General features: G+C 38.0%; 1 protein-coding gene across 1 annotated transcript; it reads right to left on the minus strand.

Annotated features, from left to right (window-relative positions):
- Nucleotides 1–969: 969 nt before the first annotated feature.
- On the minus strand, nucleotides 970–13856 carry RRH (retinal pigment epithelium-derived rhodopsin homolog). Its single transcript, XM_010118545.2, has 7 exons — nucleotides 13501–13856; nucleotides 7770–7960; nucleotides 6125–6224; nucleotides 5241–5394; nucleotides 4711–4879; nucleotides 1982–2160; nucleotides 970–1075 (listed from the first exon to the last, which is right to left on the minus strand). Exons 1-7 carry the CDS (start codon nucleotides 13604–13606, stop codon nucleotides 970–972), a joined length of 1005 nt encoding a protein of 334 aa, XP_010116847.1. The 5' UTR covers nucleotides 13607–13856.
- Nucleotides 13857–16143: the final 2287 nt, after the last annotated feature.

A 16143-nucleotide genomic window follows, 5' to 3' on the forward strand; every position in this document is an offset into this window, starting at 1 on the left:
ACCCCCTACATATATTTTAAATAAGTTACACACTGCAAAACCAAACTTCAGATGCATGCAGCATACATAATAATAGAAGATATTTATTCTCAAACTCTGAGAATCATCAAGAGTACATATATTACTATTCATAAATAGATCTATAAACAGTCATCTCTTCCATCCTGAATAAATCCATTGCTTACATGACCAAAGGTGTTGACTTAGAAATGATGAGAAGTGACCATAAATATTTACTCAATTTTATGTGACACTCCAGTGCCAAGCTTTAGTAAGGTTAATTTTGTCCCATTTTCAGGATTTGCTGTGCAGTCACAAGCACTAGAAATGTACTACTACTAAAACAAAAGCTGTTTTTCCTACAAATTCATTTGTTTGTGCAAGTCAAAACTTTAAAAATACATTAAATATCCTGAAACTCCTTCAAAATCCTAACAGTTGATAACAGATTCCATAGGGTTTGACTAGATATTTTGATATCTTAATATATTCACAAAAACAGAACTTTGCAAGGCATATCAACATGGACACTTGGTATAGAAATATATTCACACCGGAAGAATCTATAGTATTTCAAGTCTGGGAAACTTTCAAGGGAAGTGGATGGAAAATAATTCATTAAAGGAATTACAGGTGCAAAATCTATGTTACTGAACCTAAGCAATTCCTGCTTTAGTCTCTCTCTGTCCCTATGTCACCTTGTCCAACCCTGTAAGAGTCACAGTGCACACTTCACTAGCCTTTTTTGTTTGGGACAGACATAATGGGCCATAAACCTCACTCTCAAAAACTAAAGTCTTAGCGGTTTTTGTCTGTCTTTCTTTTTAACCTATCTAAAAAGAATACTGTTATTAACAGAAAACAGCTGGCTGCCTGGGGTAGATTATTCTTCCAAAAGATTAATCTTCCAAAAGATTAATTAACTTTAACTCCTTTCCATGTAAATTATGCAGGCAAATGACATAAGTTCTATGATGTCAGTGCACTTTGAGATACACTCATGGGCAAGGCATTGTTTATAGTTATCTCTTGTCTTGTCTGACATCGCACCATTGCCAGGATTGCCCTCCGAAACCTGTAAAGGACAAGAAAGTGAAAGCAGAAAGATGATTAACTGGAGAACCAAATACAAAGAAAAACTGGGTAAGCTGGCCTTAAGTACTACAACAGTTTTCAATTTTAGTAAAACTTACTTAATAAAAAAATAGCGTATTTGGAATTCAAAAGGACCCAAGTCTTTTTCACTTCCATGTACAGTAATAGCTCAGTTAAGTTCAGTGTTGCTTCTACAACAGGGGTCATAGCATCCTTTGCTTATCCCAGGACAGGGTATAGCAACGACAAAGATGATCTTACAGAATGGGGAAAAAATGAGGTGATTTTTCATTGACTCCGCAGGATCAGATAAGGTCGTCTAGACAGAGCTTACAAGCTCTGCTTCTAGGTTGGTAGTAGTGACAGGAAGGATGCCTTTTTGCAAAACCCAGTCCCCACTCAGAGGCACCTGGCTTGGTTAAAGCATTTTATATGCTTGCTCAAAACAGAAGAATAGACTTGGCTTATTCCCTTTAACAAAAAGTGTCAATCCATCCTTATCAGTCAAAACGTGACACATCCCAAATCAAGCAAGGAAATCCACAGAACTTACATGTCATTAAACTGACACACATTCTGATCACAGTCATTAAAACTAGTCTACTGCTGATGAAACCCAAATTCCGTAATGAGTCCCTTTGAGAAACTGTCTTACAAAAGCTTCATTAATACACTCTCCAAAATCTTTATCAATTCAATGTTCTGATGATGATCAAAACCATTTATTTTAGACTCTCCTGTCCAGAAGGTCATCTTTGGTAAATCAACAGTGGCTTACCCTTTGAACTCTTCACTAATCAGTTGTCATATGCTACAGATAATGATTCCATAGTTACATGATATGCTAAAATTATGAAGTAGACTGGTACTAAACTAATAAACTTACTTTTTGTTTGCAATTACATAAATGCAGGGATTATAGAACGTGGAGGATTTTGCAAATAGAGGAGCTATGATGGCCATTGCAGGAGAAATTTTCTTTGGGTCTCCAAAGGAAGACCATAAACACACAATAGAATATGGAGACCACGCCACCAAGAACATGACAATCATCACAACAGACATCTGTAAAACAAGAGGAACAGACACATAACCAGTACTACCTGAAGATGAAGACCTCACAACCTAACCTCAAAAGTGCATGCACCTGCGTGAAAATATCCAGAACCAAATAACAACATGTAAATAACCACACCTGACAAATTTTGACAGGTTATAATGAGACCTCACTTTGGGGATTTAATAGCACATCACACTGCCATGTATTGTGGTATGCTCTTACTTCATCAGGTACAATCTTCCTTCACAGTCAGCACTACTGATTATGTTAAATTTGTCCATTAAAAGCTTAAATGGCCAGAGAGAACTTCACACACGAATTATGATCACCACTTCAGAACTGAAAATGCACCACAAGCTATCAGCAAGTCCCCTCCTTCAAACTGCAAGTTACTTAACTGTATTACTGTTTTCATTATCATATACCTGAAGAGCTGCAGTCTGTTATCCACCAGAGGATGGCTATCCATCCCTAAGAAAGAAAATGCTGCATTTAAAAATGATCAGGTAATCAACATCACCTGAGCCATAGAAGATACCAAATTTTACATAAATCACCTTAGTTTAACCACTCCCTAGCTACTTCCTCTCTTTTCTGTTCATGTGTTAACAACCTGAAATCTACTTTCTGACCTTGCTACAGAAAATACAATAAACCACTTCTTGAAGATAAAATGCTCTATCAGAATGACAGATTCCCTTTCAAACTAGACTTGAGACACACATCAAGAGAAAGATCTTTCAATGTGACCTCTTTTTGCCATTCTGGATAGCCCAGGTAGAACGAATCCATCAAAATCAGGTCATTCTGGGATGCTATTATAAACAATAAACATGAACAGAGAAAAATCTAAGCCAATCAACCAACCTCATAAAAATGTTTCATAAGGCTTAGCTATGGTACAGAGAAATAAAAGAAAGTAAATGTTCCAGGACACAAGGAGTCAGCCCATATACTTAAGGAACCCAGAAGTGTCTGCTTGGTTTAATGAAGCATGACAGCCATGTTCAAACATCACACGGAGAGATCTGAGCAGTCATCTGTCTTCTCTGCCTGCCTGTCACAGAGAAACAACGTGGACACGTTGGGGCTCACAGCCCAGAACACACCACACCACAGCTAGAACTGAACAGCGACAAACTGGGGGTAGTGGGAGAGCAGGAGAGGAATCAACCAGGACAGACTTTTCCGGCTTTTGTCAGGGATGTGAGTCAGTAATGAAAACTGGAATGGAAATCTCAAATTAATCAAGGACAAAACACCTCACCAGAAAACAAAGCAAAACTGCAGGGCTCTTTGTATGTACAGGATTCCCTAGTGTTGTTTACCTATACCTTTATTCAGTCTTTCAGTGATGAACAAAATGAGAAACAACAAGTAAACGGCTACTTTGTATGAGCTGTTCTAGAGCATAACCAATAAACAAGCAGTGACTCTCTCCACAGAAGATTCCTGTTTAAATACAAACACCATATCTATTTATAATAATGTAAAGAAAGAACCCCTTTGCTTAGAAGGTTTTTTTTATGGTGCATAGACAGCTTAAAAGATGCTAATTTGTGAAAAAGCAAGTAGTCCAATTTTAAAGAAGGATACTGCTTAAACTCCAAAGCTTTAATATTTTTTTTCCTTTTTCAAAAAAAGAATATATATAACTCAGTGTATTCAACTACAAAACATGAAACCTGCATTTTCTTCACAAATGTGAGTCTGAATTCTCAGTTTCAAGCATTCTGAAAGTTCTTCAGAAGAGCAAAACACTCAAATTATTATTTTTAGATAAAAATATCATTTTTCAAAATTCAGCAATAAGAAAGTTTTCCAAGGAATGTTAAGTTTGCATTGATAAGTAATTCAAAAGCACAGGTACGCACTCTTCTGTCCAATTCTCTCCCACTTTTTTTATCATACTCAACCATAAATCATACCTTTACACAAAATCAAAGGAGCTAGTGAATGTAAAGTTTCCTCAAGGACTTTTATACATTAAAAGAATGTGAACCTTCCAGGCAGGATACATCATCTTATGCCATAACTCACATTTGCTACTGTTTACATAAGAAAGAGATAAACTCAGCAGACTGAAAAGAACAAGGGATCAGAATCACACAGCTCGGGAGCTTGGAAATGCACTTTCACTTCTAGGCCATGAGTTCAAAATAGCACTGACTGATCCATTTCAGACCAGATACATCTGTGAACCCAGCAGAAAACCTAAAGACTCTGCAAACACAAAAAAAAGTCCTCCCAGGACATCCCTGAGGTACATTTCTATGTAATGACAGAGGGCAGAGGCAAGGAAAATTCACATTCGTCTCAGCCTTCAAAGTAGCTATTCATCTGGAAAGAGTATTAGGCCAAAAGTAAAGAAATGTTAGTGTTATAAGTCAAGCCAAGAGCTTTTATCAAGGCTAAACTTCAGTTAATATTCAATATGAAAGGAAAAAGGGGAATGTAGGAAACAGAAATGCTTAAAAGACTGCTCTGTTCCTTTGCCCCCAAGATTTTAATACAAAATAACATGCTTAAAAAAAACATGCTCTTATTTACCATACCTTCGTCACATCTACCTGGTCGGACCAATCTATGTTGATGCTCTCCAGGCAGTTACTGCTGGCATATTTTTTCATTGTCCAGGAAACATTGTAATAACAGTAAAACATGACTGTTAAGGGTACAACAAAATTAACAGCAATTACAGTCATTGTGTAGGAAACAAAGGACCTGATAAGACAGAAAAACAAAATACAGTAACTTACAAATAGCCATCAGGAAAAGTTACTAAAGAATTTGATATTTTGATTTTATTATGAAATTTTAAAATAAGCTTATGGAGAATTAAGAAAATATTCTTTAGCCTTAATTTTTTATTAGCAACTACAAGTATTGCAGTTTTCAAGCATGGCTCAATTCCTATGCTTTTTCTAGACTTGCTCTATATTATTTCCGTTGTTTTAAAATAATTTTTATAAATTGGGCTTCATACTTCAGAAAGAAGACTTTATGCTCACATAGTGGTGAACTAAATAATCTTAGCCTTCAATAAGACAGCAAATTTAAAAGAAAGAGTGAATGGGAATCTTACACATCATTTTTCCTCCAATTTACGGTGCACGTTGCTCCAGTTGGATCCGGAGCGTAGCTAGCCCACCCTACAGCAGGCATGGAAGCCCAAAAGACTGCATTTATCCAAGCAGCAAGGATTAGAGCGGCATAGCTACGGGCAGTCATTCTTCTTCCTGTGGCCAAGCACATACAATCACAAAACATTGTCATCTTTTGCTTCTTTCCAGCATTGAATGACAAGCGGTTTCCAGCAAGCGCATACCAGGGTGATAATGATCCTTTCAAAGGCCCACACACTGAAACACTGCAGCACACCTGTTTCATACTGTTGAAAACATCTCCAGCTTTCCAGCTGTAAACACCACTTAAACATCATCACCCATTCCAACTCACAGCATGCAGGCAATACCTGACCCTAACCCCATGCCAAAAAGCTTATTATGCAACAGTGCATTCAAGTACATCTTTCCATGATTGCAGGGGGAGGAATTAACTGTTCCAATACAGCTGTAACAGGCAGGAGAGGAAAACATCCAGTACAGTGTTAACACAACACTAGAGGCACACACTAGCTTGACAGTGGTCAAAACCTCCCACAGCGAGAGGCTTTTCACGTGCTTCTGTATATGTATGTGGCCCTCTACAGACTGGAAATAGCCATGAAAATACAAGTTTTAAACAGAATAACAGCCTAATTCTGAAAATTTCACTTTCACAAGCAGTACCATCCATGCCAATCAGATAACTTACTCAGCCAGGCAGCGTAGGATCATGCCCTAATGCCCTAAATTCAAATTATGCCCAGCACTGTAATCATGGAGTCATTAATGAGAAAACAATACAATTAGACTCTGATTTCATAGAAGCCCAAGAGTGAACAATTTTTGACCATAAGTACAGTACCTATATCAGGCCTGCAGATTGTCAGATAACGGTCAACTGCAACAACAGTGAGCAAACCAATACTCGCCATCCCAAAAAATATATTTAAGGCAGCATAGATCTGCAATTAAAACAAACAAACAAAAAAATCCTTTCTGAGAAATCTTTGACAGGTACAAGCACAGAGTTGTGGACCGAATCAAAGGCACTACGATATATTACATTCAGCCAGTGTTGTCTTTCATAAGCAAAGTACCAAAGGAACTAATTCAATACAGGCAATTCGGAGCAACATGATTGTGTGCACATCAGAAATCCTAAGACAGCAGTCTAAAAAGCAAACACATACCATACTTCAATAAGTGAATTTTTAAATTCAGAGATAAAGAGTTTGGAGGTTGGGAGGGTTCAATTCATGTTTTCAATATGTTAAAGAAACCTGAAGAGCATTTGATTCATCAAAATAGTTACAGCTTTAGCAAATATGAGGTCCTGAATTGTCACTCTTTCCTCTGCTGTATAACTACACTTATTTCACAGATATGGTACACTGATTTTTCCCATTGGCCCCCATTTCTGGCCAATGCCTAGTCAACCCATGGACAGCCTGTCTAAAAAGGATGAAAGGGAGGACTGTGCTACCACTGGTACCCTCAAAATGCAGAGCCCTGTGCCAGACCACATGCCACCAGAGGTTATAATAGAACCACATGACATTCAGCCATCTCAGTTCAAAGAATGCATTCAATTTAGGTTGACATGAGTTGTGCTTCAAGTGAACTCCCAAAGCATTGGTAGTGAGATTTCACATCAACTTCAACCCACTACAAGTCAGTCTAGATCCAAAGATGTTACAAGTGAGGCTTCCTGTCAAACAGTAACTGAATTTTGAGCTCGAAGTAACTGTATGCTCAGGTAAGTGATGTCAGATTGTTATAAACACCTATTACATAAAGGTAAAAAATGTATAGTGTTGTTAATATTTTCCTTGAGTCATGTTTTCAGCATACACCCTCATATTATTAATTTTCCTGGGCCCTTAAACCCAACAGGCTTTTTAAAATATAGATTTAAATCACAGTACACAGCGATCAAAAGGCACCATCTGTCTGCTATGGAAGTATAAGTTTTCAGTTGGTGTATTTTTAAAAACAGACAGCTATTAAAACTAGACTAAATCTTTAACGGAGACCAATAGCCTTGCAGGCCTTCATTTTGGACATCCTAATAGTCCCATCCAAAATAACATGTATTTGCCAAGTAGAACTCATTAAGATCTGTCAAGCTCATCACCAAAACAGTAGCCACATCCAAAGTCTCCTAACTATCAAATAAGTCATCAAATGTGCATGTGGTACTATAACCTTTTTCATTTGGGGATTTAATATCCTAAGCCTACTTAAAGCTATTTTAAACTCTCCAGTTGATAAATATAAGGTTACATTTTAATGTTTTCAGATTATAAATATAAATTTGGAATAAAATTTACACCAGATCCTATATCTAGAAATTGTTGACATTACAGAATATCAGCTTCAAGTCTAGAGTCAAATTTTGCATCTCCATCTTGTCTCTTAAAAGAACTAATATCAAGTAGAGCTACTACTTATTTCTCTTACTTTACTTTCAAGTGCTCAAAACTTTCTCTCTAACTGCATTGCAATACCTGGCATCCAGTATATCCAAATTTCCAGCTTCCATGCAGGTCTGAGGCAGCAGACATAGGGTAACCAATGCCACTAACACCAATGTCAGTAAAAGCCAAGTTGATAATTATTGCGTTGGTTGCTGTCCGAAGCTCTTTGTACTTAACAAAGATGCCTAACACAACAATGTTACTGAAAATGCTTATCACTCCTGTAAAACAGAAAAAGGGAAACTTTACGAAAGATGCACATCAGCCAGTAATATACATGCAGAAGAAAATGCAGCCTATTGTAATATCTAAGTCCTAAACAAGTTTTATTTTCACTCAAGCACAATTTTGCAAACAGGATAGACACCTGAAAAGGAGAGAAAACCTTTTCTAATTAGGTAACTTGCACTTGGATTCAGTAAGGTCCAAAAGCGGAGTGTTCTGCCAAACCTGAGACTGCTGATGCAACAACAAGCATAGCAGAAACTCAAAAGCATCTAGGATAACAATTCAAATACTCCAGCCACTGAGCACAGTGCTGTCTTCCATGGCAAAAAAAAAAAAGAATGCAGGTTGGTGATTGGCAAAAAAAAAAAAGCGGGGCTTATGATTCTCCTGATCTAGCAGAAGGCCCCTGCCACCACCTGAGGTCTTCATTTCTCAGCAGAGGTCTCTGCTGTGCACTCAGACAATAATACTGGGCAAAAGGAATATAGAAGCTTCAACTTTGCTACTACTATCCTAGCCAGACTAATTCCCCTCTCTGCTCAGGAGGTCCCAGTTCTTTGAAAGCATCAGCGTTGGCTCAGGTTGTTGCAAATTGTACCTTCTAAGCCTTGTCAAGCAGCTCAGATGATCCGCACAGCCTGCCATGGTGGCATGGCTGGGCCTGCACCAGAGCCTTTCAAGCACCCAACAAGCTCTAGGCTTGTCTAGCTCACAGCCATGGTAAAAGTCCAGCTGTGCGCTGAACTTACTCCTGTCTTGCTAACCTGTGCATTTTTAAATGTCTTTGGCCTGGCTTGACTCAAACTGTGTCTGAAGTCTATTATTAGGCAACAGAAGAAACAGCCAGTAACAAAGAGCTGTAATAAAGAAATACAGTCCTGAAGCTAAAATGCACATTCTCCTCTCTTCATGTCCAATCCCTCTGGAATTTGCTTTGGACTTAACAATGCTCTCCAAGGTGTCCAGGACACCCTTCAGGACCCTGTGCATCAGCAAGCTTTCTCTGATCCTGGTGACCTCTATTAAAATCTTCAGGGCCTCTTTTTCTCCTGCCATTCCTCCTTCCTAGCCAAATCCTACTGCATGGCTCTTGCAATGAGTTTACATGGCATTCCCACAAAACGGGATTTTTTTTGTTGTGGTTGTATTCTCTTCACTCTAGCCTGTTGCAGAGACATCCAGAGCAAACTCCTACCCATTAGACTTTTACTAACCTACTATTAATTTGAGCTATCAATAAACAGCTAATAAGGTTAAAAACTCTCCCTTGCACCTCAGCAGAGAAAGACTCACAGCCCTTAGCAATAAAATGGAGAATGCCAACATGTTTAAACAAACACAGCCATTAAAAAAACAACTTGTAAACAATAATGGGAGTTCGTAAGCTGTCCATAGATTCCCTATTCTGGCACAGCTGTCACAGTATCACTGAACCAAATCCTAAACTTCAAGCACTTGTATAGCCTGGAGACCTTAAATTACAAGCGCATGGCAGAATGTTATTTTGGTGAAGTCTAACAACACATTATCCATGGAAATGGCCTCAGAATTTTTTCTTTTATTTAAAAAGCTTCACCCATGAATCAAAACACTGTACTTTTCATAATCACAGATCTGAGGGATAGTTCTGCAAGGAGCTTGAGTGAATGGCTGTCACATTGAATGTGGACTTCCAAAAGCAGACCCATCTTCTTTCACAGTCACTGCCCACCCTGCTCCAGTTCCCTGGCAATTCATCACCCTCACTGATGGGATTCCTGCTTCTCTATTGGCTCCACTAAAAACCTGACACACACGGCTTAGATTTTGCTGACATGCCTCTGTGAAAAGGGTAATAAGGTTTTTAAGTACTATACAATGTTCATCCACCTGTCACTGTCAATGCTGCAGCACAGAGTTAAAAATCTCTAACATCAGTTTATAGTCAGACTACAAACATGCTGCAGTTCAAAAAAACCAAACTCAAATCAGCAGGATTAGAAAACCTGACGGCAAGAATCAGTTTCAAGCACTTCAGCTCTACAGTTGAATTTTGAAGACTCCAGCTGTTATCAATATGAAAATTCCTCCAAATCATGGAAAGTCCTGTGGACTTCACCACCAGCAGTCCACAGGAACACAATCCATAGATTTATAAGTACCAGCACGCATTCCAGTGCATCAAACTGAGGCAGACATTTCTAGAGTCGAATACACATCAGAAGTCCCATCTGAACCACTGTGCTCAGCAAGTGCTACATTAATACCAGGACAGACACGAAAAAGGGCAGCAGGAAAGCCAGTGCAATCACAATAACACACATAAAAATACAACAAAAGTTGATACTTTGTATAATGGACACTAGGGACAACACCAGTTCCTGAGCTTTTAAAGGGTGTCCCTCCATTTCAATTATGTAAATTGGTAGCTTTTTTATTATACCTGTAGCTCACATAAGGAGTTTCACTGCAACATTTTTTAATCAGTACCGATCTCCTATGCTACAGAAACACTCTTAACAGATTCAGTAATTTTAAAATCAAATAAGGTAAAATGATAATTAATCCTTGCTTCTCTTCATTCCATTCTCTTTTAAAATCACCAAGCATGTCTGATCTCAGGTGCAAGTCTCCTGCTCAGTACATAAAAACTACATTAAACATGATGTTTGAGGTGCATAGCCACATGGATGCCATCAGATATAATATTCACATATTCACACAATTCAGGAATGATGCTGTGATGTCATGAGACCCTAAAATGAACAAAGGGAGGAAGCCGAAGATCTGATCTGAAGACAACACCATAGTAAAAGCACTCGCAGTACCAGTTGTGTCAGCTCTACCATTGGCAGGTTGTATGTCATCTCTTGGGAGAGAGGAAGGAAAATAGAATTACAAGGTTATAAAACAGCACAACCTTCTTATGAGGCATGCTTTTACAGATATTACAGCTACCAAGAATGAAACTGGAAATGAGGACTGTAAACTCATGCCCTCAGGGTGAGGATTCCTGCTAGGCACACTTAAATTTTGTGCTTCGGAGCCCAATTTTAAAATGAAGGGAGGTGGGGGGGACACCAAAACAAAACAGGGAAGGGAAAGTGGAAATTGTTAAGCCTATATTCATTAAAAATTTCAGCACTGCTAAAACAAATTAATAATGCAGCCAAAAAAAAAAGTGTTCTGGGGAGCAAACTGTAAGAAAGAAGACAGATTCCATCTTGAACAAAGTGAGAAAAAAACATGCAGATTCAACAAATGCACTCTTCCCTGTTTCTGAGAATCAGGTCAAGTAGAAGAATAAAAGTTTCTCCGGGCAGCAGCTAAGCAGTGCCCATTTCTTAGAGGACAGGGAGTGCAGACCAAGCCCAAGACTTTCAGTAACTTAAAATAATCAGTTGGGATGAACTCATATGATTCAGAAAAAAAGCATATGGATGCTGCCACTTGGCCTGTGAAACATCTTAGGGTTAGACAACTATTTCCATATTTCTTAAATTAAACCTTGTAGTTTTGTGAAGATGAGGATAAAAACCCTCACAACCTGATCAAAAGCAGAATAATTTCCTATTTTCCTTCTTCTCAGGGAAGCAACAAAAACTAAAGGCACATCAAATGCAAACACAAGCCCTAACAGAATTAAGCAAGATCCATGGGCCATAGCATCAAAACAACGAAGGTTATGTCCGTATATAACATGGAATTTACTTTTCCAGTTAGCATTTTAAAATTATACCAAAGCATTTCACCATTATAAACTGAAGGATATCCATGAGACAGCATTGCTTGCTGCAGCCCGAGTATCCCTGCTGTCATCACTAAAATTACTGCGCTGACTACTGTACTTAACAGTTACTTCCTTCTCAGAAAACAATGCAATTATTTGCAAAAGAAAGAAACATTCAAACCTTTTAAAAAGCAGCATAACAGTGAACGCTGTACCTGTACTTCATTCTTATTCTTAGACATCTGCTTATTAACACAGTTTAAATCTTCCAGATGTGAGATTTGCCACGGTAAGACATTTGCAAAGCAATCAATCATACTTTCAAAGACATTATAGACCTTACTGTCAAAAACAGTCCTCATTAAGAAACCAACGTCCAAGCTACAGGTGAAAGATTTACTAGACTCTCCCAATTATAATAAGAAAAAAAAACCCCAAACCATCCACAAAATTGTTTGTTTTTTTTTTATAAAGACATTTAATTTCCATGCAAGATTAAGAAAGAAGAGTTGGCTTGATCCTGGCTAATCCCACCGATCACATAGGATGGCTTCTATCCCTAACAACAGGTGGTCAAACTTTCTGAAAAAAAAACACCTTGTTACATACAATATAATAAATTTTAATTAAAATATAACAAATATCATACACATTCGCAGCACGATCCAGTTACCTGCAAATAGTGTGGTAGTACTGCAGAGTGTATCTAGTCTTCCTATAAGTGACCATCATCCACCTCTACAGCTTCTTAACAAGTTTACCAATCAGTGTAGTTATTCTACCAATTTCTGTAAAAACCTGAAATAAATTACTGGCTTTGCATGCAAAAATAACCTCTTTACGAGAACACCAGTTTGATACTTACCACTTTAAACAGATAGGCTAACTAAAACATGACCATCAGCAACACTATTTCATATAAACCTAAAGCACATTAATATATTCAAGTAATTTAAAAGCTAACAATAACATAGAAAATGTATGGTACCATCTATGAATAAAGTATTTATAAAAACTGATTTAATTTTCCATAATAAAGGTATACATGGCCTATTTTTAAACACAGTAGGTTTCAGTATCTGGTCAGGTTGATATTTCATTGCTATAGCACTCTGCTTCAGAAAAACATTACTGAAGCAGCTGCAGTTATAACAATGAGAAAATTTTCAAGGAAAAAAAATAAAATAATTCCATAATCATTCAAGTGTAACCAAAGGCCGTTGCAGTCATAGGGAACGAACACGATGTCAAACCTTCCAGCACGCTTTTTCTAACACGTGTCATTGCTGAAAAATACAGCTGCAACTGGAGTCTGCTCTTCTCTGATTAATGACCAGCTCCCTCCCTCTAAGTCACATTCCAACCCTTCCCCTCACATCCCCCTAACAGACACCCGCTCACATGCTCAGACTACACATATATTACTACGAACATGTGGCCCGAGAGAAATCTCAAGATAGCTTCGAGCACATCACAGAAAAATGCAAGATGTGACAGCTATGCCCTATTTTTATCTCTTTTGCAAGCTGGCAGAAATTAATTCTCACTCTCTTCTATAATTACATATCAACAAAATATATTTTTGAGACACAATGCTGCCTTCAAATATAGAGCAGAAAACTTAGATGTTTCTGCACACTTCAAATGTTTCTGCACACTTCAGTCAGTCTGCCGATTGCTAACTTGCCAGTAAACTATGGAGAAAAGCCACCAGACATCTGTGTAATACAAAATGAAACACCATCTCTGTTACTACACAAAATGAGCATTCAGATCTACAGTTCTATTTTTACAAGTTATGCAACAATTTGCCAATGCCCATACCTGCTGTTATTAAGTAAGCGGCAACTATGTTGTGCTCAGTCTGTGTAAAGGCTGAATGAGCTTCATTGTCACTTTCTGAGGAATTGGATGAATCATTCCAGTGCATTTTGAACAAAAGAGACTGTCGTCTATCCTCTGCAATAATTCATCACAACAACGAAACACTACAAAATCCTGTCAGGCAAACTCTTTCATTATTCAACAGACTGACTGAATAATTAAAAATGAGGGTTAGAGGGGGAGTTGCCCCCAGCATTGACAACCTCTAAGCATGATTTAATTGGACTAAAGTGCAAAGAAGTTTACACTCCCAATCTATGCAGGAGATTGTTAATGAAAACAAAGAGCAGCACAGAACTGAGTACATTTCCAACAGTACGCTTAAACTTCATTCTTACTGCTAAAGAGATTAACTGTCACATGCCTCCAACCTTTTTCCTTCAAATCTCTTGTGCAATTCTTCGGAAACCTCAACAAAAGTTGGCTCAGGTCAGTTGGTCATCAGCCTGGCTTGGAATTAATTCCCATCATCGCACTGAACACACAAAACTGCAGCACAACATAAAGACACAAATGTCTATTTCTTTAAAAAGCAGGATACGTTTACACTAAAGTCCATCCCTTCAAATCCTTGAAGACCTACTTCTTCAAGACTCTTAGTTTGATTTAAACTCCCAAGCTGACACAGACACAAGAACAACACAGTACAGTATTTTCCGAAGTCAAGCATGAATTTCAGAAAACTCAATTGCTGCATTTTTAAAATAGCCTGGTATGCAGAAAACAGTTGTTGAATATACCTTACAAGTCTGAACACCCTCCCTCTCCCAAACACACCCACATAAGCTTACTTTGGGCAAATTTTCCTAAGCATGTTACTGGGCAGAAAATTATTCAGCATTTTCCAAAGCCTTGAAGACCAGAAGCTCATGTTTTCTTCTCTGCAGTGACGAGGTAGCAACACACCAAAGACCTTTTATAAAATTCCGCATAAATATTAGCTGCAATAAACCCTTGCCCAAAGAGCTTATAAGCAGTATCAGTATAAGCAATCAAAGCTGTTTCCTACAGTTCCCTTTCATACAATTTTTGCTTCCAGTTTTGTACTCATACTGGGCATAAAAGTGTCAAGGATGAGCAACCAGCAAGGTTCTTCAGTTGTATGCAGGTCACAAGCACTCAAGCAGGCTCCCAGGCCAGGGCTGTGTCTTCTGAGCAGCAACAAAGATGCAGTGACACAGGCACTATTGAGGAATACAGCCATCCCATAGAACGGAAGTATACCAGAAGAGCTCTCTCTTCTCTAACTCATGAAACATTCAGAGAGTGTTCCCTCCCACTCCTCAGCTTTCCAGAACAGACATCCTGCATCTGTCACCCATTTGAATCTAAATCTAAGAAAATTTTGATATAAAACTTGTGCAGTCATGACATTTAGTCATCATTACTACAGATGATCATGTGTCACATTTCTACCAGAAAGCGTTTTATTTAATGCCACAGATCTACACTCACTCTTACAGTTCTCAGGGTACTTGTATTATTATGGTATTTTTCCTGTCAGAAGAGGATTAGGCAGGAACAAGGTGGGAGGGTTCCGAAATGAAAGATGATCTGTTTGGCAGTGAAGCCACTTCCCTAGTGCCCCACAGTCCTGCCTCGAAAGATAAAAGCACAGTGATAATTTGATATCTTTGCTTTCCTCCCCTGAAACTTTGGCAAGATTTTCAAAAGCATCTCAGATCTTGCAGCTTCCAATGCCGAACATCTCAGAAAAGCAAAGCAACATTGTTTTTATTCAGACAGGATTCCAGACTTAGAGTAGCAGTTAATGAGACCCTGCAGACTTTATACACACTTGTTGGTTAAAACATAAGTCTCTAATATGCGCAGTCCATCCTATGTACTATCACATTGTCTCTGTCTCCTCTTCTCTTAAATTTGGATAATTTTACAGCAACGGGAATTGAGATAAAAAAGTCAAAATTACTTAACATTGACCTAAAAGTAATTTTTTTCTAGAACACTGCAGTTCATAAAACAAAGCCTAAAAGATAAAGCAAGGAATTAAAGAATACAAATAATCCAGAAATTTGGAACCACAGTTCCTAAACCAGATAAAATATGGCTTACCACTTTGCTTTTTAATACTGGCATAAGAAAAAGAGAACTCCAAACCTCAGACTGTTTTTATGTTTTTATCCTCCAATAGCAGATAGCATTACTAGTGTCAGAGGGGCACTTTTCAGGTGATGCTTTTCCTTCCCACTTGTCACAGATCAGTAGCAACAAAATGTAGTTTCTATTTAAGTTCATTCTTCAGTTTGTAGGTATCTGTATAGATATGGGACAATGCAAGACTCAGTAAAGGGCTTAGCAAGCTGCTTTCAGTTATGTGTAAAGTATATTTTAACCCAAAAGTGATGGGAATAGAGAAGCTTACCTTTGCATTTTAAAAAATTTAAAAATTAAAAAACAAAACCAAAATAAAATATCTTTCCTATTTTCAGTGGTAACTGCACTAAAATAACCAAACGAACCCTCCCGCGTTTATTAAGCACATCACCACCAGAGGGCTCCGTAAGGCAGAACTTCCCTTTAATCTTATTTTCACAAAGAGATGCAAATAGTTCAAACCCAATG

The sequence above is a fragment of the Chlamydotis macqueenii genome, chromosome 4, assembly GCF_036417535.1.
Source record: "Chlamydotis macqueenii isolate bChlMac1 chromosome 4, bChlMac1.mat, whole genome shotgun sequence".
NCBI lineage: Eukaryota > Metazoa > Chordata > Aves > Otidiformes > Otididae > Chlamydotis > Chlamydotis macqueenii.

Coding starts and splice junctions, on each gene's coding strand:
- RRH (XM_010118545.2), bottom strand. CDS start 13,606: ATGCACTGGAATGATTCATCCAATTCCTCAGAAAGTGACAATGAAGCT. Junction 7,961..13,500: donor CGCTTACTTAATAACAGCAG/GTATGGGCATTG, acceptor TCTGTTTTACAG/GAGTGATAAGCATTTTCAGT. Junction 1,076..1,981: donor TATGTAATTGCAAACAAAAA/GTAAGTTTATTA, acceptor TGTCCTTTACAG/GTTTCGGAGGGCAATCCTGG.